Source organism: Haliotis rubra, unplaced genomic scaffold (assembly GCF_003918875.1).
Source record: "Haliotis rubra isolate DU_JTF1 unplaced genomic scaffold, ASM391887v1 Scf278, whole genome shotgun sequence".
NCBI classification, from domain to species: domain Eukaryota; kingdom Metazoa; phylum Mollusca; class Gastropoda; order Lepetellida; family Haliotidae; genus Haliotis; species Haliotis rubra.
In genome coordinates this window covers 638,056-663,402 of record NW_025766869.1, presented here as the reverse complement: position 1 = coordinate 663,402, position 25,347 = coordinate 638,056, and the positions used below count along the sequence as shown (strand labels likewise).

At 39.4% G+C, this 25,347-nt stretch overlaps 1 protein-coding gene across 1 annotated transcript; it reads left to right on the top strand.

The window, feature by feature from the left end:
• The first annotated feature begins 1,391 nt into the window (after positions 1-1,391).
• Positions 1,392-11,763, top strand: LOC124280992. Its single transcript, XM_046717000.1, has 7 exons — positions 1,392-1,677; positions 2,681-2,785; positions 6,555-6,638; positions 8,544-8,588; positions 9,506-9,672; positions 9,773-9,905; positions 10,920-11,763. Exons 1-7 carry the CDS (start codon positions 1,392-1,394, stop codon positions 11,210-11,212), a joined length of 1,113 nt encoding a protein of 370 aa, XP_046572956.1. The 3' UTR covers positions 11,213-11,763.
• Positions 11,764-25,347: the final 13,584 nt, after the last annotated feature.

Genomic DNA, 25,347 nt, shown 5'->3' with positions numbered 1-25,347 from the left:
TCCGTTTTGCATCCCTTGTGATGAAAGAATCACAGTCAAGCATGTCCTGCTTGACTGTGTTGAATATTCCATCACAAGGGATAAGTATTTCAATGTCAAAACATTGAAGGATCTTTTTTATAATGTTAATTATCATTTAATAGTTGAATTTTTAAAAGAATTAGATTTGTTGACTGATTTGTAAATAGCTAAATATTTTATTATTGGTAGTTTAGATTAGTAACTGAGATTGTTAGTGGCTGTACCCTCAAAGGGGGTTGAAGTATTGTGAAATTATTGTCCTCCTGAGAGGGTCCCGAAACATTCAAAGGAAATATAAATTTACCAGCCTTTTAAATGTAGTATTTTTTTCATTTAATTTTGGCTAGGTTTGACTACAATCACCAATGGCTGAAGAGTTGATATAAATCCAGCTAGGGTCCATGCAGGTAGCAAAGGCACTGTAAGTCCCCATGGTCCCTAGTATGGTGATCTACCTTCAGTTGTTGGCGATCTATAGCCTGCTTTTATATTGTGTTGTCCAAATAGTGCTCTTACTTAAATATTAACTCACTCACTCACTCCAAAAGAAACGCCACCAAAATAAAAATTATCATAAATTGTCAAAATAATTGCCAATCTGCTAAAAAACGGCTGAAAACACATCCCTCGAATACAACCTGTCTATCCCCAGTGAACAAGTGCACGAGATTTTGATGATTGGTGAGTTAAATGAATTCGCACAGAAAAAATGGAAATTGTGCACAAAGTTAACCGTATGACATGAGGGTATAAAACCTGACTAGATTTGTTCTCTCTCATCATGTGACACGATTGCAGCCAACGAAAGCAGCCAACATGCCTCGTTTGACCAAAGAACAGAGGGAAAGAGCAATTGGTATGCTTCAGATGGGCGCAACACAGGAGCACGTGGCCAGGATCATGGGATGCTGCAGGTCCACCATCGCCAGACTTGGCACACGTCACAGACAGACTGCTGGCAGTACTGCTGACAGACCCAGGAGTGGCAGACCCAAGGTCACGACCCCACAGGAAGATCGATATTTACGTGTGCTTCATCTGAGATACTGCTTCCTCACTGTGACGTCAATAGCCTTGGACATGCAGTCAGCAGACAGACCGTGGCAAGACGACTCCGTCAGCATGGTATTCGTGACTATCGACCTTTCAAGGGCATGACGTAATCGCTCCGACACCGACGTGTCAAATTGAGGTGGGCCAGGACCGTAATTTAGTGGCAGCAGCGAAACTGGCGAAGAGTGCTCTTCAGTGACGAGAGCAGGTTCCAGCTCTTCAAATCTGATGGTCGTGTTCGAATCTACCGACGTCGGGGCGAACGGACGGCACCTGCTTGCATCCAAGAAGTGGAGCATTACGGCGGTGGAAGCGTTATGGTCTGGGGCGAAATTTGTGGGGACCAGAAGACAGATCTCGTCATCATCAACGGTAATCTCACCGCACGCTGTTACATCGACGAGATTTTACGGCCTGTGGTGCCGCCCGACCTGCATCGTCACCCAAGGACTCTGTTTCAACAGGACAACACCACACCTCACACAGCTCGGATCACTAGTGACTTCCTCAACACTAACAACATCAACGTTAACCTGCTACAGTGGCCAGCGAGATCACCCGATCTGTCTCCAATCGAACACCTCTGGGACCAACTGGGGCAACGTATTCGTAAATGTCAACAGTCGCCATTGACTTGGGACGCTTTGGCAGTTGCCCTGCAAGAGGAATGGCGCCGAATCCCTAATGATGACGTCAGAAGGCTCACATACTCAGTTCGACGCCGCGTTAGAGCGTGCATAAGTGCTAGGGGTGGCCACACACGATACTGAATCATCTGTGTTGTTCAGGACAGTTAAATACCTTAAAGACGAATAAGCGCTGGCGATCGAATACTGGACACTTCACCCCTGTGTCGTCCATGTGCCTTCAGAACACGAACTGTTTCGTTTTTCTAACTGAAAAGTTTCAAGAACTGTTGCTGAATGGTTGTGTTTTATAATACAACACTTCTTGTTACCATACTTTGCTTTTGATGTGTTTTAGTAAAGAAAACTGTTTGGTGGCGTTTCTGTTGGACGCTAGTTTACTTTCATCACTCATTCCATTCATGATTTTCATTCAGAAGGTTTCACACCTTCTGAGAGCATATAAAACGAGAACACATCGTTGAAATGAAATACAATCTATTTACAGTGTGGTTACAAGCATAGGTTTACAAACCTTTAATAACTCAAGTTTATGTACATAAAAACGAAAATAAAACAATCTAAATATGTAAACAAATACGTCTACTAGGTCAATCGTGAGTGTCAACAAATATGGCGGCGCCCGTAAAAGTAACTGATTTGGTCAAAATTGACGGACAACTGGTTGGAAGAGTTGTAAATATTATCAGGACTTTGAATACCTTCAGCATGTATGTTGTCAGGACTGCACAGGGAGTTTCTAACACAGAACATCAAAAGATGAACGACGCTTTTGTATCTCGATCACTGCCACTGTCAGCCGCGTACACAATGTCTTGTCCTCCGGCACAAAACACGTGTTCTACTGCCACTGTCATGCCTACCGTGGTTTCTCATGTATGGGTTAAAACACTTCTCAGAGTCAGAACACAATAGCTTGAAATCCTCTTCATTCGAGGTTGTAGGCAGTGTGTTTTCAGGCCCTATTTACGGTGGAGCCTTCAACGTAAACATCGAATCTCGACAGGTTGGAGTTCCAAGCCGAGATGTGCAGGCGTCACTGGCGTCCTCCGCCAAGCGTTGCCGTAATTTTTACAGTGACTCGTCCTCCGATGAAGAACTTTAACCACAACTATTTGAGACATACAGTTCCCTGTTATTCACATTCGGCTTCTGTTGTGTGTGCCGCTCATTGCTTCCTTTATCTGCTTGTTTGTGAACATAACAACTATAGCCCAACAGTGATGGCCGACTGACGTTCACGTAGTCACGTAGTTAAGTTCAAAATGTTTACACTTTACAAGTGTTTTGATGAATTACATTATTGCCTTTGAAACCAAATCCCTAATTTAAAGACTAAAAGTTTGATTTCGACTTGATTCTGTTTAAGGTCACATGCAACGTAAAACACAACTTTGCAGATTCTGATACCTTTCGGTATGGACTTACCGAAACAAATCGTCAAAAATGCAAATTCAACTTATAAAGTTGAAAAATAACGCGATGAAAAAAACCGCGCGAAATCGGAGTTCAAACGTTTCACTAATTTTCCCCAGACTTTTCTGGGGAAAACGGGTTTCAACAGCTGGGCTGCGCTCATAGCACGTACGCAGTGAAATAGGTTCGCGCAACTTGGAAGCGGGTTGTCCGGTGAATACTCGGTGAAGGCTTTGGTGTGAGCTATTTTCTAATGTTTTGTTGATATCTCACAGGCGCGAGGTTTTTATATGTTGTGACAGTAAATTAACTGTTTATATAATTTCACCACACGTTCCTCTTACCGAGTCACTTTCTCAGTTCGATACTTAAAAGCAATGTCATTATCTAGCGTTGTACAGAATTTCTAACTGTGATATAGATATGTCGTTGTCACAGACAAAACTCAATGTCTTGTTTTATTGACATCTGTGTGTCTGCCTGCCTGTCTGCTAATGACAATATTCAATACACATCTGCTATCACTGACCACATGCAATTTGAACTTAACACCAATCAGGCTATACACCATAAACAAAATGCATTGATTTATGGCCCGAGTTCGGTCTCTGTCACATTATGTAATTACACAGACAGGCAGGTGTGATAGTTGAACACATGACATGTTATGATGTCTGTTGATTGCAAAATGTTATACACAAAAAATGAGCATGTATTTACAAAACCCAACATCTCTACATATACACACACAATAAGCCGTGAGGGCATATGCAAATGAACCAGCCGTTACACTTGAGTGCACACCCACCCGCTCTGACTGGGTTCGGTATCCCGGCTGCTTCGTTTCTTGGGAAGTAAACCGAAGTTCACAATATTGCACTTTTGATTTGCGATTGTACGCTTATAATTTTGTTTATATGTTTTTTCATAACCAGCAATGTATATCATATGTCACGAATAAGTGATAATTGTGTTTTAATTATGTTTGATTTTTTGGTTGCATGTGACCTTTAAAGGAACTACATTGCCTCTATACAGCATACATTTTCCTGGAGTGAAGCGGTTGACATTCCAATCACCAATATGATGTATTAAACCGCACTGTGCGGTTCTATATAGGAAAACAAAATATTGCTTTATTTTAACGATATTTTCATTGTTTAGAACGTGGGTAATAAATAGGATACAAAACTCGTTCCCCTTTCATATCAAGTTTATGTCCCTCATGAAATAATTTTGTTTTGTCACTCGCTAAAGCTCGTGACAAAGCAGAATTATTTCAACCTTCGCTAAAGCTCGTGACAAAGCAACATTATTTCACTCGGGACATAAACTTGATATGAAAGGGAAAGCTCGTTTGATATTATAAATTGGTAATAGATTCCTCGAGGACTTTGCCCTTAGATTTTGTGTATGTGCCTCCCTAGAGTGGGTTGTGGCCATTTAAATCACTCATGATGGTTTAGTTAATTTGCTATACAATGTCAGAACATCCGACTGCTGGAGACTGAAAGAAGGCAAAACATACAAAGAGAGAGCACAATGTAAACTCCAGGTATAATGCAAGTCGGACGGTAACAGCCTGCAGGTTACTGTTCAATTGTACATAGCTGTGGATCACTCCCTCCCTCATTAAAACAGAAGAACCCCCTCTGCCCCTAAACACAATAAGGTCAATAATGTGTCCAAAAGCCAAGCCAAACAGTGATAGAGCAATGAAAATAGAGTGGGTTTTTTTTGGTTTAACACTGCACTCAGCAATATTCCAGCTGCACGATCTGTAAGTAATCGAGTCTGGGCCAGACAATCCAGTGATAAGCAGCATGAGCATCGATCTACGCAATTGTGAAACGATGACATGTGTCAACCAAGTCAGCGAGTCTGACCATCCGATCCCGTTAGTCGCCTCTTACGACAAGCATGGGTTGCTGAAGACCAATTCTAACCCGGATTTCCACGGGTAAGTAGTGTATTGGGCAAAGGAATGCTATCACTGGAACCAGTGCCCTCACTCACCAAATCCCGTGCTCCAGCGACACCGACTTAATACTGACATTGAATTCTATGTACAACATTTACCTGATTAACATAAAATTGTTTTAACATTGTTTAGATTATCATGTCATCGATTACCGATTGAGACTGGTAGATGGCACAAAACCGATATTTTTGATAGAAAATGTACCCTATGTGTTTCAAATGATATTGGAGATGAATACCACTACTTGTTTAATTGTAATTATTTCAAAGATCTGAGGAAGAAACTACTTCAAACACTGAGCATCAAGAGACCATCTGTATTTAAAATGATAAATTTATTTCAAAGTAAAAATGTCTCGGACTTGATTAAACTGTCAACCTTTTGTCGCTCTATATTATGCAATTTAAATAGACTTTATGTCGCCATTACTTACTTTGCATGACCTCCGTAAACCCTCATTATGCTATGTATGTAGCCTTGAGAGAAATAAAGTTCAGTTCAAAGACACCACGGCAAACAAGTTAATCAATTTAGTAACCTCTAACGACCAGCAATCGGGCGTTGAGGACCTATTCTACGCCGGGTCCACTCGGGGGAAGAGTGAGTGAGTATGGTTTACGCCGCTTTTAGCAATATTCCAGCCATATCACGGCGGGTGACAACAGAAATGGGTTGCACACATTGTGCCCATGTGGGGAATCGAACCCGGGTCTTCGGCGTGTCGAGCGAAAGCTTTAACCACTAGGCTACACCATCGCCCACTCGGGTGAAGAACTACTAGCGTTACCCAGCACTCACCACGAGGAGGTTGCTCTTTAAGAGTCCCCACAAAGCCGGAATATTGCTGAGCGCGGCTTTAAACGAAAACAAATCCACCCAGACCTGGTCACTCGGTTGACAATTTTCGCAACTTAACTTCATTGATCATTGTTCACTAGATTGTCAGACCTGTTCTAGAATATTAAAGCGCCGCCCTAGAACTGGTATAATAATTGGTGATGCTTTTATCAACCATCTGGGAAATCAAACCGGGTGTGACGCTACCCCATCGCCCGTTGTTTGACTCATTGTTTACAAATGAGTTCAACAATATACATTTGAGGATCGATTGTGTCTGCTTATCGGTTCATTCTGGTAACAAATACAAAAAAATACCCGTCAGGGGGTATGCAGCTCGCACATCGAAATCTGGTATGATAATTGGTGATGCTTTTATCAAGAGACACACACTCCTACAACTATGGAATTTCGATATTGGTTTGTTGCTAGTGACAAATTCACAATTGTATACTTCAGCACGGACGTATTATTTCTTTGACAATTACATTTTATTAAATTGAAAATGGTCTCGAACTGCAATCGAACTGTATTGTACACAGAGATACTGATGTATACGCTTGTTCTGAACGTCTGTAGGGAAAAGTGAACAAATAACACAAGATGTCAAACACTGCTTTGTTGCATTGTTGTTACAGGTGGCCCGCCAGATAAGCGTATTTGGATCCGTGACGACTACTGTGGTGAGTAATCTGTTATATGTGATTGTTTTTTCGTGTGTATTTTGGTTAACGCCGTACTCAGAACTCCGTTGTATGACAGCATCCTGTAAATCAAATGTTGACCACATTATATAGTGGTCGATATAATGAGCAACAAGACATTGGGTTGCAGTTAAACGCAAAAAAGCCAGTTAGTCACTAAGCCTGATGCCGTCCATTTGGTCACCTCTGACGACCGGCAATATGGTGCTGTGGATACACTCAATCAAGGGTGATTGGAATGTAATGACGGATTGCAGTAATCTGCAATATAGTACTACACAAAGCGCGGTTACCCCACAGAAACGTATTTCTTGGCAAATTTACGATTTGTGCGAGGAAAATATATTTCTATTTGATACCACGTGTTGCCTTAATCAGCAAACACACACTCGTCCCACTGATGAATTTGGAGATTGGATTATTCCAAATGACAAATTCACAATGGTATACTTCAGCACCAACGTACACTCTTAAAAAAACGCATAGGCCAAAAAATAAGGAAAATGTATTAAACGTATTTAAGTGTACATTAGTCGATAAAACTTGAACATAAATCAAGCAATTCGACACACGGGTGAACATATGTATTGTTGTCATTGTCAGCATTAATTCAGTTCACTCACTGTACGTGTGTGGACACAAGGGGGCGTTCAGAATACCTGGTGACAGCAGTCGCTGCTCGACACCGCCTTGGAATGGATTGCACAAGTCGTCGGGTTTGGGCTTGGGGAATTCTTCGCCATTCCTTCGCCTTCTGCAAGTGTCTGAGGGCGATGCTGACGCTACGGACGCGTCGATCAAGTTCGTCCAATAGATGTGATTGGGTTCAGATCAGGCGATTTGGAAGGCCAGGGGATGACATTGACGTTTTCACTGGCGAGATAGGCACCTATTACAAGATCCATGTTGGGTCGAGCTTTGTCGTGTTGAAACAGCTCCCTCTAGCGGTTAAGAAAGTGGGAGGGGGTGAGGTCGCAGGATTTGGTCGATGTAGCGATTTGCTGTAAGATTGCCTTGAGCCACCACCAGCTCTAATCTATCCGTGTAGGACATGGCTCCCCACGCCATGACGCTTTCTCTACCAAATCTTTCTACCTGTCGAAAGCAGTTCAGTGCAAAACGTTCGTGTTGCCGTCGATAGACACGTTGTCGTCCTTCCCGTCGTTGCAGGAGGAAACGCGATTCGTCGCTGAACCAAACTCGTTCCATGCCTTCCCCAGGTTCCATGTCTGTACCCTGTTGCATCATTGGACACGTCGTTGTCGGTGTAGTCGTGTCAGGACAGGTCCAACTTTTGGTCGATATGCTCGATTTCCCACTTCTCTCAAACGATTTCTGAAGGTTTTGTCGGAAATGTTTCGAGGACCAGGCACCTGTCCTGCAGTGTCCGTTTCTGTAACAAATCGGTGACGTAGATTTCGTAATGAAATGATGCATTTGGTTTGGCCTTTTATAGTCAATGTCTCTACTCATGTGTCCGACACATTGCACGTGCATTACGCTTAAAACCTTTTCTGTATGCTCTTTTCATGTATTGGTTTCATTTATTATGACAAACGCTTAAAAGCACATTTTGGGATGCGTATGTGCCTAATGCACAACCATGACATGATTAACGTGATTCAAACATAGGATTTTTCTTAATGAAATATATGGAAATGATATGGAAAGGAACTGCTGAAAACGCCTGAGCGTTACTTTTTTAAAAGTGTGCATTATTTCTCTGACGAATGCATTTTGTTAAATTGAAAATAGTCTCGCACTGCAATCGTACTGTATTGCGCATATAGACACTCAAACATCCGCTTTTTCTTAACTGTTGTAGATAAAGTGAACAAATAACACAACAAGATGTCAATTATTGCTATGACATTTTTCTTACAGATGCCACGTCACATGGGTGTATTTGGATCCATAAAAAACATTGTTGTAAGTAATCCATGTGATATGACATTGTCGTTGTGTATGTTCTTTTACGCCGAACACAGCAATGTTGCAGCTACATGACGGCAGCCTGTAAATCAAAGACGTTTGGTTACGGTAACATGCAAACATGGGTTACGGTAACATGCAAACAATCCAGCTGGTAACTAAGCCTGACACCAGGTGTGCGGTAAAAAGTCCTGGGAAAAAAGTCCCAAATATGCCTAGGAAAATAAGTCTTCCGATAAAAAAGTCCTATTTTGTAAAAGGAATTTTTGACAAAAGAATAAAAAGTATTTTTTTCATTGTTTTTCATAGTTTTTCATAGCGTTTATTGGCTTTCATGTATTAATGTAAAATAGACAGATCCTGTACACATTACAGAGGTTTTCAGCTTTATTCCTTCTACAGAATACCGATGAATATTAATGTCTACTGACTCGTATTCATTCTAATGTTTACTGCCACGCCACGCCATACAGCATAGGTCTGGAATGTCATTCCAGACACGTGGTGGAAACATAGGGGGCACCTTTCTGCCCGTTATAGTCTCAAAATGCAAGTACTTCATATTTCTGAACCAAACTCGTTCTGATGCCCAGCAGCATGGGGCTGGGGATACACTCAGTCAAGGGCCCCTGGAATGTGATGACAGATTGTTCTGGGTAACCTGCAATGAAATACTACACAAAGCGTCGTTACTCCACAGAGATGTATTTCTTAGCACATTTACGAGTTGTCAGAAAAGAATCTATTTGGTAACAACTGTTATCGAAGTCATCAAACAATTTTGATCACAGTAATAGCAACAGGCATCACTTTACAGCGCAATGGAAACGCCAGTTCTGTGAGAACGTGTCCTTGCAGTAAGTCATGATCAGTATCATCATCAACTACTAAGAATGCATCTGCATCTATTCCAGCACAACCTGCCCCAACATCTTGTGTGACATCTGCCCAAACATCGTCCGGAGTGACAACTGCCCAAACAACATCTGGTGAGACACCTGCCCAAACAACATCCGCTGTGACATCTGCCCCAACATCGTCACCTGCCCAAACATCGTCCGGTGTGACAACTGCCCAAACAACATCGTGACCGGAGTGACAACTGCCCAAACACCATCCGTGTGAGACACCTGACAACCAACACCATCCGGTGTGACATCTGCCCAAACACTGCCCAAACACCATCCGGTGTGACATCTGCCCAAACAACATCTGGTGGGACACCTGTTCAAACAACATCTGCTGAAAGATCAGACACAACATCATCATCCTCTAACGGACAAACTACAGATGTACAAATCGTGGAAAACATATGTAAGTACAAAAGTCCCAGAATCCCACAGAACAGAAAATAATATGAATTTACTCATTTCATTTTAACATCTGGTACGAGGGATATCATCCTCGATAATGTTCAGGGTATACTTTCCGATAAATCTCCACTATACTAGGATGCATCTACGGCTCAGCCCGATAATTTTATTATCTCTCTTTGTTGTCTTTTTATCTAATCAGGTGTCTACGTTGGGAAGTTGAGCGTACCAATCACAAGGCTTCTATCAGAACTCACTTTCGTTCTTTTTACCTAACCGATTAAACTTGGCAACACATTTTTGCAGAGGTACTTTTGAAAGAGGTAGAACGAGTTCTTGCATAATTGTATTTTTTAAGGTTTTAGACCCGTCAATTTGTCTGTATCAGTTTTCCCTAAATCTGAGTCGCACAGCGAACAAACCTTCGCGGCTTCAACGGTTCTCTTTGTTGACGCTGGCAAGTTCGGTTGTAACGTCTTATCTAATTGGCTACTGTGAGAAGGCGGACCTGCAAAGTGAGGTAATAAAATTATCGGACAGAGCCGTAGATGCATCCAGGGGGGGAGCCCGATCGAAACGTCTACCCGGGAGATTAGCGAGGATGGAGGGATATATGTTGTTGAATAAACTCTATATTTAGAATTGTATTTGTTCTTTGGATTATTCTGGGTAGCAATGAGGCGACAATGCATGTTTGATCTACATGAGAAAACGGATGCAATCCAAATACATTTTTTGAATGCCTCAGAAAAACCTCAACCAACCTTCACAAAACAGTTTTAACACCGAGAAAGTTTCCTACGTTTTGGTAAAACATATACAATATGTGTTATACCTGTGAAACAGAAAGTCAGATGTCCTTATCTTTTATTATTATTTTTTTTAAATCTAAACCATACCCTACAAATAACCGTGACATGTGGGAAGGTCACTCTCTTTCGTCAGATGGCTGACCTTGGGCTTGGATGACGTATAACGTGTCTGTGACGTGCATTCATTTTCAATGTTATAACAGGCCCAGACTGTGAACAGAAAAGCGGAATATGTGTTTGGGTTCCATCTGACGGTCCTCCTGTGGAAGAAGTGAATAAGCTTATCAAGTCACTTCTTTTGGAGAAGAAGACACTCTCGAGCTACAAACATACGAAGACATCGGCTAAAGACGATCGGCCATCTGCCAAAGCAATCGGACAGACTGGAGTCGTCCTCTGTGTCCTCGGGTTTGTCGGAGTGGTTCTTCTTGACGCTGGTAGACTCGTCAACTGGCTTGAGATGCGACGGAGAAGACGACTGTCCTTCCGCCCATGAGAGCGATTCTCTTCAAGTCAGAGTTCAGTGATTCGCACAGTGTATGCTTGTGAGCACATTTCAAGGTTTCAAATGGATTATATTGTAATCTTAATTATTAGTTGGAGGGTTTATGGTACATCTTTTCTGCTTGGTTTCCTTGATATAACAGATCTGTGAATTCGAAATACGTTTTACTATCAATATCACTTAAATGTTGGTGTGTTATCAAAAACATTCTGTGCTAACTTCGCTTGTTATATTTGGCCTATGAATTATATAAATACGAAACGTTTATCAATGGCACTTAATGGATTGTGTATTATGACAGATATTTTGTGCTAAATTTCATTGCTATATCTCGCCTGTCAACCTGAAATATCAATCAATTATCAATCTTACTTAATTGTTAGAATTCTTTATGACAGATATTTTGCGCTAAATTTCATTGCTATATCTCGCCTGTCAACCTGAAATATCAATCAATTATCAATCTTACTTAATTGTTAGAATTCTTTATGACAGATATTTTGCGCTAAATTTCATTGCTATATCTCGCCTGTCAACCTGAAATATCGATCAATTATCAATCTTACTTAATTGTTAGAATTCTTTATGACAGATATTGCTATATCTCGCCTGTCAACCTGAAATATCAATCAATTATCAATCTTACTTAATTGTTAGAATTTTTATGACAGATATTTTGCGCTAAATTTCATTGCTATATCTCGCCTGTCAACCTGAAATATCAATCAATTATCAATCTTACTTAATTGTTAGAATTTTTATGACAGATATTTTCTAAATTTCATTGCTATATCTCTGTCAACTTGAAATATCAATCAATTATCAATCTTACTTAATTTTAGAATTTTGATGACAGATATTTTGCGCTAAATTTCATTGCTATATCTCGCCTGTCAACCTGAAATATCGATCAATTATCAATCTTACTTAATTGTTAGAATTCTTTATGACAGATATTTTGCGCTAAATTTCATTGCTATATCTCGCCTGTCAACCTGAAATATCAATCAATTATCAATCTTACTTAATTGTTAGAATTCTTTATGACAGATATTTTGCGCTAAATTTCATTGCTATATCTCGCCTGTCAACCTGAAATATCAATCAATTATCAATCTTACTTAATTGTTAGAATTTTTTATGACAGATATTTTGCGCTAAATTTCATTGCTATATCTCGCCTGTCAATCTTAAATACGCACCGTTTATCAGTGTTACTTAATTGTTAGAGTTCTTTATGGCAGATATTTTGCGCCATCTTTCCTGTTGTAAGGGATCTGTGAATTCAAAATATGCAACCCTTTATTAGTAATGCTACTTTAGTGTTGGCGTGTAACGGCACATATTCTGTGCTAGTTTTGAATGTTATATCGGGTCTGTGAATTTGGAATCCGCAAGTTTATCAGTGGTGCTTAGTTGTTATCGTGTAATGCAGACATTGTTGCTTAATGGTTTTTTATTGGGTCTCCGTAGTAAAATATCCAACGTTTATCAGTTTTACTCAGTTGTAAGTGTGCTAACTGTTTTATGGAGTCTGTAATTTGAAATAGGCAACGTTTATTAATATTACATACTTAGAGTTGTTTAGGGCAGATATTTCCCCCCGTTTTTCTTTGTTATACCATGTCTATACTTAATTGTTTACATTTTGCACAACTTTTGATTGTTATATCGAGTCCGTCAGTTTGAAACAGGAACCGTTTATCAACACAAGTTAATTGCTGTTATGGCAGACATTTTGTGCTATCTTGATTTCTTTATTGGGTCTCTGTATCAATTTTACTCAGTTGTAAGTGTGCTAAATTCCAATGCTTTATTAGGTCTGTAATTTGAAATAGGCAACGTTTATCAATATTTATATGGTTATCGCCAATATTTTATACAAATTTTCAATATGATTCATTCACCCAAGTGTGACGTTTGTTTGTGCAGTATATCTTGCGCTAATTTTGATTATTATACAGGATCTGTCAATTTGAAAAAGGCAACGTTTATCAACTCAATTTTTATGGCACATGTTTTGTGCATTTATTCTCTATTATATCTTCTTATCAATAATACTTAATTGTTGGGTGTTGTGGCAAATATTTTGTCCTAAATTCGATTGTTGTATATCCTCTTTGAATTTGAAAAAGCAACGTTCATCAACACCACTTATTTGTCGGTGTGGTATGGTAGATATGCTGCACAAAATGTCCCATGTTTTACTTTATGGCCCAAACATACCCACGTAGAACAAAATGTGTTGCTGGTGGATAAATCGTGTTTATGGACGTAATGAGGGTACACTAAAACAGAAATAAGCGTTAATGTGGGCTTGGTGCACCCGCCACAGTCAACAGTAGCACGATGGGGTCAATTTTTCATTTCAATGGACTAGCCACCGGTAAAGGATCTAGCAAGGCAACGTTGTCTCATTGAATGCCTAACACCCGTAAACACAGAATTGCCATTGCTATACCAACATGGCGCCCAGCTCTTGACCATTCTGAAATTGACGTCTCAAGGCACGAAAGCTTCTTCCAAGGGCATCCTGTACGCATTGCTCGATGGGAATGAGCTCAGGTGATCTCGATGGCCACTCTATAGCGTCAATACCAGCAATATGCATGATATTTAGCGATCTGTAGGTGCAGTTGTGCCCATCGTAGACGTTCCCTTGGTTTACCTGTGTCAGAATCGGCCCAACATAGGGACCTTCTGTACGAAGATGGGCAGTACGCAAGCGGTTTCGTATGGGCTGGGCAGTTACGCGACCCCTAAACCGCAAGTACGTTACTGGTTGACGTTGGTCATTCCGGAAGTGATGTGGCCGAATGTGATTGTTCTCAGCATATGTCGTCACACACAGCCGTCCTGGTCCGGGGCCGTTTGATGCACTCTTGTGCCCAGGTTGTGAATTGTCTAACGTTCATTTTGTTTACATCTCTGTAACTTTGAAATACTCACGTTTGTCAGTAATGGTTCATTATTTATGGCAGATGGTTTGTACTTCTTTCCGTGTTATAAAAGGCCTGTGAATTTATAATACGCAACGTATTTTTATCAATACGACTTGGGGTGTAGTGGCTTATATTCTGTGCTGAATTTGATTGTTTTTATCGTTCTTTGAATTTTAACTTTTATTAAATAGAAGTGACAAAATATTTTCCATATCCAGAAGACATATCTGCTGAAAGCAGAGTCGATTGAACAGTTGTGACTATATATATATTTATATTGCAAGTCTGGACCAGACACACATCTTGTAACCGTGTTTCGGCTGATTTTTGTGCTATTTTAAGTGTTGTATCCGATCTGTGAATTTGAAATATTTAAACGTCTTATTACCAGTTCTACTTCATAGTTAGTATGTTCTTGCAGATATGTTGACCTTGTTTCGTCTGTCTATCTGTATTTGATTGAAATATATTGGTGTCATTATATAGAGGTCATTGAATGATTGATTTATGCCTTTGAAGTTTTACGTTTCTTCACAGAAACTTGCTATTTATAGCTGTAGAAATATCAAAAACTGTATGCTTGTTTTTGATTTGACATTCTTCTTTGTTAAGGATATAACAATCATCCAGTTTTCTAATATTGCTCGTATATTTCTATTCGGTGTTGAATTAATATCATTTTTATCAATATTTCCATGTGCAAAGGTTCAGAAATTCATTTTTTTAAAATTTATTTTGGTTTTGTATGACGCTGCTCTATTGGGAGCTAAATTATTATCATACTTGTGATCTTTGTTGTGCAATGTTTCAGTGAATCATATTTTGGTTTTGATCGAAATTGCAGTAAATTGAATTGTAAAACTATGTTTTCCTTACGATTTGACCTTTGATGTTTGACGCTTGGTGAAAAATGTCAAGAGAAGCAATAAAAAACATTTCGTTTTGTTCGTGAGAATTGGTTAAATATTTTTCGGACGTGGTTGGAATAATATCAAGTGGAACGTACAATGTTGGAAGGCACGGTAACGACAAACTGTCCTCACGAGCAGCGCTCTGGCCGTATGCTATGGAGTCACACTTCACACTGCCTGTATTGAGTGTGTCGCCCTTGTTCACTGATCTGTCTCTAAGGCGACTAAACCTTGTGAGAATGCCTGGAGAATGGCAATAACTATATGAGAAATAGTGAGTGAGTTTAGTTTTACGCCGCCATTTGCAATATTCCAGCAATGTCACGGCGGGGGACACCAGAAAAGGGCTTCACATATTGTACCCATGTCAGGATTTGAGAGGGGAGATTTTTCCTGACATTTTGTTGGAGGATTACGTTACAAATGTCATTAGATCCAGATGGGGATTTCGGGTCTGATTGCGGGTCTCCGGCAATCAATGGTTGTCATAGTAACCTAAATGATGTTGATACAGTACACATCAGTATCCGTCATCAGGTTGTCGAACTTCGAGTTGCCTTTTACATCTCGGAAAATATTTCTTCCATAATGTATGCCCCATTCCCTTCCTTAATTTTTTGTCTGAGGTTCATTTCGTCGAAAATGACCTTTCCGGACCGAAACCAAAGCGAGAATGTTCTACAATTCATAACATTAGCTCCGTCCTAATCTCTTGCTTGTGGTATCATGGGGTTTTCCACTGTCATATCGTGTTGTTAGATTAATGCTCATGATTTCAATCACTGGATTATCTGGGCCTGCTTCGGCCATTTTCAGACCTTCGTTATAAGGCTGACATATTGCCCGAATACCGCGTTAAGCTACAAGAAAGCGTTACATCGTATACTTGTTCGGTTACAAAAGCACATCATTAGGCACACATTCTAGGAGAGTTTGAATTAAGTTAAGATTGTCGCACATCACAGCATTTACATACCAACAATATGTACAGTTATACATTTCATAAATGTCCGACCACTAGAGCTGAATATCCGTTGAAGCGTATGTAAAATATTTTGCAAACAGTGGGCGTCAGGATTTCTCCCAAATATACGCCAATGTGAACATAACTTGATGGGAAGTAATATTTCACAGTACTGAGTGCAGAAACAGTAATTACTTTATTTACAGCTAGTCATAATAGCATCAACAAAATTTCAAAATGAGTTCGCGGTAACCATCAAAGGGAGATAACTCTGAAAATGTTAAAAGTGTCTGAAGCGTCCCCACATTACCTCTGAGGTGATCGAAAAATAGGAACATTATGGAACACATCATTTGTGACTTGCTGTGGACGTGTGGATGAAATTGATTGATATGCCTTGATCTTCAAGAGTGCCCAGAAATGTATATCGATATTAAGAAATTTATAATATTTTGGAGACTAAGCGTTTGTCTGAAGCAACTATTACTTAATATAGTTCCATTGTCGACGAAATTTCACGTTTCATATCCAGCCACAGTTGAAGGGGCCTACGTAAAGTACGTAGTTATCCGATGTTCGACACAACTTAAAATAGTTACTGAATAAGGAATATACAGGGACCAAGCTTTTACTTCGAGACAACCGAGGTAAAATATATGTTCGTAAATGCTTTAAATTATTCAAGGTTCGATACAACTGAAAAATAACTGAATAAAATAAAGAACGCAAAAGTGTTTTATATTCGAGACATCAAAGTTCGGCACACTGATGGTTGACTATTATTTGATGGTGACTCCTGAGATTTTATCGTGCTATCAGAAGTGTATTGCTATCTGATGTAAGAAGTGGCTTGGAAGCAGCTAAATATAAATTTTGGTGTCTTGGTTGATCTGGAATCTGACAGAACAGTACTGATTAGGATGTTTTTAGACTATACTGAACATCTGGGTGTATCCAACAGCGTTTAAAAGCAATGTTTAACCCAAACGTCAAAAGCAAGTTACATTGGAGTGGAATTTGCTACATCAAGACACGTTTTGGGTCAAGGGTGATCAGGAATCTCATAGAACAGCATTGATACTTTTGACAGTGTGTAGAAAATTCCGGAATGTTTTTTAATACTATAAAGGTGCTTAATCCAAAATGCTTAACTCAAACGTCAAAAGCAAGTTACATTCGAGTGGAAGTTGCTATATCAAGACACGTTTGGGGTCAAGGGTGATCTGGAGTCTGACAGAACAACATTGATAATTCTGACAGTGTGTAACTAAGTCCGGAATGTTTTTAAGACTAAAGGGGGCAGATGCGTTCCTCTCGCATCACCCATCACCAACAGCGGTTGGATGGAGATGATACTACCATCCTTGGCTCTGATCAGGGCGGGGTGAGTCTGTCTGTTAACTGTATTGCGGATGGCTGAATGTATGAAGAAAGTAGGTCAGACATTGGACAGTGAGACAATGTTACTGAACATTACGAAGAGGAAACAAGTTTGTCAAGCTCGTCTTTCCTTCAGTTCCTTCAATGAAAGTGTTCATTTTCAGACCAGAAAATAAATGAATTTTGAAATAACACAATAGTATTTATATTCAAATGAACTATACCCATGTATATACATGATACATACTCATAAAAATAGTCCATCCCTAATTCTTTAATAATTGACAATTAAAATGCCTGGATAAAATGAAAAATATGGACAGAATAAAATCGAAGGTAATGCATAGATATGTTTGTATAACGCATTACTTGGGTTTGCAAATATGCATGCATGCAAAACATCATGATTATTTCCGGTATTTAAACTGTGACCTTGACCTTTAACAAAACTCAGATATAGTCGGACAGAAATCCATTTCTAGTGCTCATAAAAAATCTCCTCTAAATAAGATAACGTGTGTCAACCACGTCAGCGAGCCTGACCACCGATTCCTTTAGCCGCCTCTTACAACAAGCATGAACCTAAGTTTCTGTTCTCCAGTGATACCTGGTATAAACAGTCTGGGTACATTTCTATGGTCATCCGGTGGGCGTGTCAGTTAACACGGTGCCAACGTAAATCTGATTACAGTAAAGTCACTAGTTTCCTGAAGGCACTAAATTATTCAATGATGGGTTATCTTAGATGAGGCTTCATGCATAGTGTCTTCACAACAGCCGGACCGAGTATAATCCTCTCTGCTACTTCTTAAACTCAGTGGGGCGGTGGGTTAGCCTGATGGTTAAAGCGTTCGCTCGTCACGCCGAAGACCCGGGTTCGATCCCCCACATGGGTACAATGTGTGAACCCTTTTCAGTGTCCCCTGCCGTGATATTTCTGAAAGCGGACTAAAACTATACTCACTCACTCACTTAAAATCAGTGGTCCACATATATAACTTCCAAAGCATCATTAATTTTTTCTGAAAACTTGTTATTCTCCTTGCATTGACTTTTCATATGTTTTTCAAAACATTGCATGTTAGTTAAGTAATTCATTAAACCTGGCTTGACGCGAATATAGACTTTTACAACGATTATTGTGGTGGTATTTTGTGAAATAACATTTGAGGCCACGGTCTTTGACAGACACACATATATACCTACACTTCCAAATGTACAGACGCATGCGCACACACATGCACATACACGCAGATGCACATATGTACACGCAGGCAAACACAGGAACTCCCACTCTAACACACGTGACACAGTGCATGAGCACATGGGTCGGCCAGAAAGGCAGAATTGTTAAGTGGGTGAGTGAGTGAGTGAGTTTGAGTTTACGCCGCTTTTAGAAATATTCCAGCAATATCACGGCGGCGACACCAGAAATGGGCTTCACACATTGTACCCATGTGGGGAATCGAACCCGGGCCTTCGGGTGACGACTGACTGACTGAGTTTGGTTTTACGCCGCTTTTAGCAAAATTCAAGCAACATCACGGCGGGGGACACCAGAAATGGGCTTCACCCCATGTGGGGATTCGAACCCGGGTCTTCGGCGTGACGAGCCAACGCTTTACCCACTAGGCTACCCAGCTCCCCAGTGTTAAACAACTGCTCACAACTATTCAGCAGTTCTAGAGAATGGCATCATTGTGCTTGCTCGGTATTGGCTCTCACTACTCACTATTTACTACTCACTACTCACAGCTCACAACCCTCCGAGTGTGAACATTACCATTACGAATGCCGGGCTTACGGCGTCATTAATAATATGTCTGTCTAAGTGGGAGCCTGATGGGGTGTTGAACAGGAAAGTTCCACTGGAGCAGGCGGACTGCCTCGAGCTGGGTGAGTATATTTGCTGACTGCTTTGTTCATACATCACAATCGCGACTACAGTTGCCATCATATATTTTATGGTTTGAACCTACTTAATCGTGTTTATTTTTGTTTCGTTTTTGAAAATCTGGGCTTTTTCACAGAAGAAACAAATTGTTATGAAAACATGTCAAATGCGGGAATCTAAGTCCACAAATATTGATGTGATTTAGACTCAAACTGGAAACTCGTATATTGTAACTACAATTTCTTTAACATTGAGAGCCTGTTCCGAGCACTGACGTTGTGAATCAAACATTGAGCACTAGTAACTTTGAGTGTGCAGTATGGTTTAAAATAAGACAAGCAAATTAACGTTTTCATGCCGTACATATCACCGTGGGGGTTCGAGGTAGAATAGGACTTTTATATGTACGCTGAAACCCATATATGTACGCTGAAACCCATATATGTACGATGAAACCAATATATGTACGCTGAAACCCATATATGTACAATGAAACCCATATATGTACGCTGAAACCCATATGTGTACGCTGAAACCCTTATATGTACAAAAAAAAACATATATGTACGCTGAAACCCATATATGTACAATGAAACCCATATATGTACGCTGAAACCCATATGTGTACGCTGAAACCCTTATATGTACAAAAACCCATATATGTACGCTGAAACCCATATATGTACGCTGAAACCCATATATGTACAATGAAACCCATATATGAAACCCATATATGTACGCTGAAACCAATATATGTACGCTGAAACCCATATGTGTACGCTGAAACCCTTATATGTACAAAAAAACATATATGTACGCTGAAACCCATATATGTACAATGAAACCCATATATGTACAATGAAACCCATATATGTACGCTGATACCCATATATGTACAATGAAACCCATATGTGTACGCTGAAACCCATATATGTACAATGAAACCCATATATGTACGATGAAACCAATATATGTGCAATGAAACCCATATATGTACAATGAAACCCATATATGTACGCCGAAACCCATATATGTACAATGAAACCCAAATGTGTACGCAGAAACCAATATATGTACGATGAAACCCTTATATGTACAATGAAACCCTCATATGTACGCTGAAACCCATATATGTACAATGAAACCCATATGTGTACGCTGAAACCCATATATGTACAATGAAACCCTTCTATGTACGCTGAAACCCATATATGTACGCTGAAACCCATAAATGTACGCTGAAACCCATATATGTACGATGAAACCCTTATATGTACACTGAAACTCTTATGTGGACACCGAAACCCTTATATGTACGCTGAAACCCATATATGTACAATGAAACCGATATATGTACGCTGAAACCCATATATGTACGATGAAACCCATATATGTACGCTGAAACCCTTATATGTACAATGAAACCCATATATGTACGCTGAAACCCTTATATGTACAATGAAACCCATATATGTACGCTGAAACCCGTATATGTACGCTGGAACCTTTATATGCACGATGAAACCCATATATGTACAATGAAACCCATATATGTACAATGAAACCCATATATGTACGCTGAAACCCTTTATATGTACAATGAAACCCTTATATGGTACGCTGAAACCCAATATATGTACGCTGAAACCCATATATGTACAATGAAACCCATATATATGTACGCTGAAACCCATATATATATGTACGCTGAAACCCATATATGTACGCTGAAACCCGTATATGTACGCTGAAACCCTTATATATGTACGCTGAAACCCGTATATGTACAATGAAACCCATATATGTACGATGAAACCCATATATGTACAATGAAACCCATATATGTACATGTGATGAACCCATATATGTACGATGAAACCCTTTATATGTACGATGAAACCCATATATGTACAATGAAACCCATATATGTACAATGAAACCCATATATGTACGCTGAAACCCATATATGTACGCTGAAACCCTTATATGTACGATGAAACCCATATATGTACAATGAAACCCATATATGTACAATGAAACCCATATATGTACGCTGAAACCCATATATGTACACGCTGAAACCCTATATACAATGAAACCCATATATGTACAATGAAACCCATATATATGTACAATGAAACCCATATATGTACGCTGAAACCCATATATGTACAATGAAACCCATATATGTACGCTGACACCCATATATGTACAATGAAACCCATATGTGTACGCTGAAACCCATATATGTACGATGAAACCCATATATGTACAATGAAACCCATATATGTACGATGAAACCCATATATGTACAATGAAACCCATATATGTACGATGAAACCCATATATGTACAATGAAACCCATATATGTACATTATGGAACCCATATATGTACGCACATGAAACCCATATATGTACAATGAAACCCATATATGTACAATGAAACCCATATATGTACGCTGAAACCCCATGTATGTGCTGAAACCCATATATGTACAATGAAACCCATATATGAACCCATATATGCAATGAAACCCATATATGTACAATGAAACCCATATGTGTACAATGAAACCCATATATGTACAATGAAACCCATATATGTACGATGAAACCCATATATGTGTACGATGAAACCCATATATGTACGCTGAAACCCATATATGTACGCTGAAACACATATATGTACGCTGAAACCCATATACGTACGCCGAAACCCATATATGTACGCTGAAACCCATATATGTACGCTGAAACCCATATATGTACAATGAAACCCATATGTGTACGCTGAAACCAATATATGTACGATGAAACCCATATATGTACAATGAAACCCTCATATGTACGCTGAAACCCATATATGTACAATGAAACCCATATGTGTACGCTGAAACCCATATATGTACAATGAAACCCTTATATGTAGGCTGAAACCCATATATGTACGTTGAAACCCATAAATGTACGCTGAAACCCATATATGTACGATGAAACCCTTATATGTACAATGAAACCCTTATGTGGACGCCGAAACCCTTATATGGACGCTGAAACCCTTATATGTACGCTGAAACCCATATATGTACAATGAAACCCATATATGTACGCTGAAACCCATATATGTACGCTGAAACCCATAAATGTACGCTGAAACCCATATATGTACAAAGAAACCCTTATATGTACACTGAAACCCTTATGTGGACGCCGAAACCCTTATATGTACGATGAAACCCTTATATGTACGCTGAAACCCATATATGTACAATGAAACCCATATATGTACGCTGAAACCCATATATGTACGATGAAACCCATAAATGTCCGCTGGAACCCTTATATGTACGCTGAAACCCATATATGTACGCTGAAACCCGTATATGTACGCTGAAACCCATATATGTACGCTGAAACCCGTATATGTACGATGGAACCCATATATGTCCGCTGGAACCCTTATATGTACAATGAAACCCATATATGTACAATGAAACCCATATATGTACGATGAAACCTTTATATGTACAATGAAACCCATATATGTACAATGAAACCCATATGTGTACGCTGATACCCATATATGTACGATGAAACCCATATATGTCCGCTGGAACCCTTACATGTACGATGAAACCCATATATGGACGCCGAAACCCTTATATGTACAATGAAACCCATATATGTCCGCTGGAACCCGTATATGTACGATGAAACCCATACATGGACGCCGAAACCCTTATATGCACGCTGAAACCCATATATGTACGCTGAAACCCTTATATCTGCACTGAAACCCATATATGTACGATGAAACCCTTATATGGACGCCGAAATCCTTACATGTACGTTGACACCCTTATATGTACACTGAAACCCTGTACACTGAAACCCTTATGTGTACACTAAAAGCCATATATGTACACTGAAACCCCTAAGTGTATGCTGAATCCATCATATGTTCGGTGAAACCATTATTTGCACGGTGAAACCTAATATGTACGCTGAACCCCTTAAGTGTATGCTGAATGGACTTTAACATATTTTGTGGCCGGACTCAGTGACTTGAATAATCATGTGATCAATCACTGGATTGCCTGGCCAAGACTCGACTACATACAGACAGCCGTCATTTTCACCTGGAGAAATGCGTCGTTGAAAACAAATAATAACAACAGAATCGAAATATGTACTGCTTTTTCATATTTATTTTTTATTTCAGTTTTCCATTCTAACTTCATCAAAGGTAGCGATGAATCCGCGGGTATTTCTGTTTTAACTCACCGTGATACATGTCGGTAAGTACAGTAGTACAGCGTTATATAATGTTTCGAAACGCCAAACGAAGCGTTACCCTCCTTCCTTAGTGACGGAGGTACCTTTCTTCAGCTGGCGTTGTGATGCGTGGACGTCCACTTCTTGGTCTATCTATTGGTGACCCCAGTCTATCTGAAGCCCTGAATAAGTCTTATAACAGTGATACGGTGGCATCCGAGGACGTTGGCAACAGCATTGTATGTCGATCCCATCTGCACCATCCCAATGACTCTTTCTCTCTCTTCAGCTGTTAATCGTGGCATATTTCTCGTACTTGTGTATCATATCATGCATTCTAGGCTCTCTTCATACCCTATAGAATTGCGTTTTGGCGATTGATATTGCTATGTGTAAACAGAAAATGGAAAAATGTTACTTTGCAAGCAAAACTGTTAAACAAAGATAATTTTAGATGTTCCTAAACATTTTTTTCACAACATCAAAGACACGTTTTACTTGTTTTTACTAATGCAAATCAGCAAAAAATGTTTTAAAATACTGAAATCATAGGAATGTTTTTTTTACAATTTTACACACTTTACAACAGTTGTTTCTTGTTTTAATGGTTGGAAAATGGTGACTTCAAATAATTTATCTTTGTCTCAAAGCAGAATTTTACTTCAAATTTTCTTTTGGACTTCTAAATCACTGTTATTGGTTTACTTCGGCATTGACGAACATGGGACAATTTAACTCTTCTGAAAAAAATGCAATTCACCTTAATATGAATGCATTTGAGAACATTTTTTGTGATTTACATAAAGCTGTGTTGTTAAGCTTCCTTGTAAACTAATACCTTCTAACATATCTTTGACAGTTTTTAAGTAATTCATAAAGGTAGGAGGGTAACGTTTCTTTTGGCGTTTAGTGTATTACATTACAGACATCACACACATATTATTCATGAGAGACTATAAGAATAGTAGGGCTGCGCAATATAACCGGTTTACCAGTATTTACCGGTTCAGACATGAAAACGATACGTATTGGGATACGCTGATCGAAAACCGGTATTTTGACATGCATTCGGAAAAATTCGTAACACTCGGAAATCTTCGGATATTTCCGTATTTTGAATTGTTCTTTTCCCTGTTTCATTAGTGCCAAATGTTAATTACATTTTTATTTTGTCATGATTAAAAGTTTTTATAAACGGTTAATCAATCATAGTGATTTTGTTGTGTTTTTGCTTATAATCAAGCATTAACTCGATTATAAGTAGTTTTTGTTAAAACAATAATCCTTACAATATATTGCCATACATATCGCAATATATGCTTCCGCATCGCAATATATCGCAATATGAAAATTCTCTGCAAAACCCACCCATAAAGAATAGCAGTATCGTTCATCGGTTACAAAAGCTAAAATAGCGACACAAACTACGCGAGTAATCCAGTGAAAATAAGTGATGACACTAGATTAAGAGGAACAATTGTTACCTAATTTTTAATGGATAGACAACTTCTTTTTTGCAATAGACGCGACGTTTCGGTGTCGGTATCTACTACATTAGCCGTTGAATGTCAGCTGACCATAGATTTTGTTAAATTGTCAGCTAAATCGCCCTTCCACCCATCAGTCACCAAGAAAATCAAAATCATTAATTTTGCATGAATCCCCCTCTTTTCTCTACCTGTGAAGATCGTGGTTGGAACTGGTCTTCAGCAACCAATGTTTGTAGTAAGAGACGACTAACGGGATCGGGTGATCAAGCT

What these genes read in the sequence shown, in the direction of transcription:
- LOC124280992 (XM_046717000.1), top strand. Translation starts at nt 1,392, where the DNA reads ATGGTCTGGGGCGAAATTTGTGGGGACCAGAAGACAGATCTCGTCATC. An exon ending in GTCCTCCGCCAAGCGTTGCC is followed by an intron (nt 2,786 to 6,554) that starts GTAATTTTTACA and finishes GAACAAATAACA; the next exon opens with CAAGATGTCAAACACTGCTT. An exon ending in GATCCATAAAAAACATTGTT is followed by an intron (nt 8,589 to 9,505) that starts GTAAGTAATCCA and finishes CATCTATTCCAG; the next exon opens with CACAACCTGCCCCAACATCT.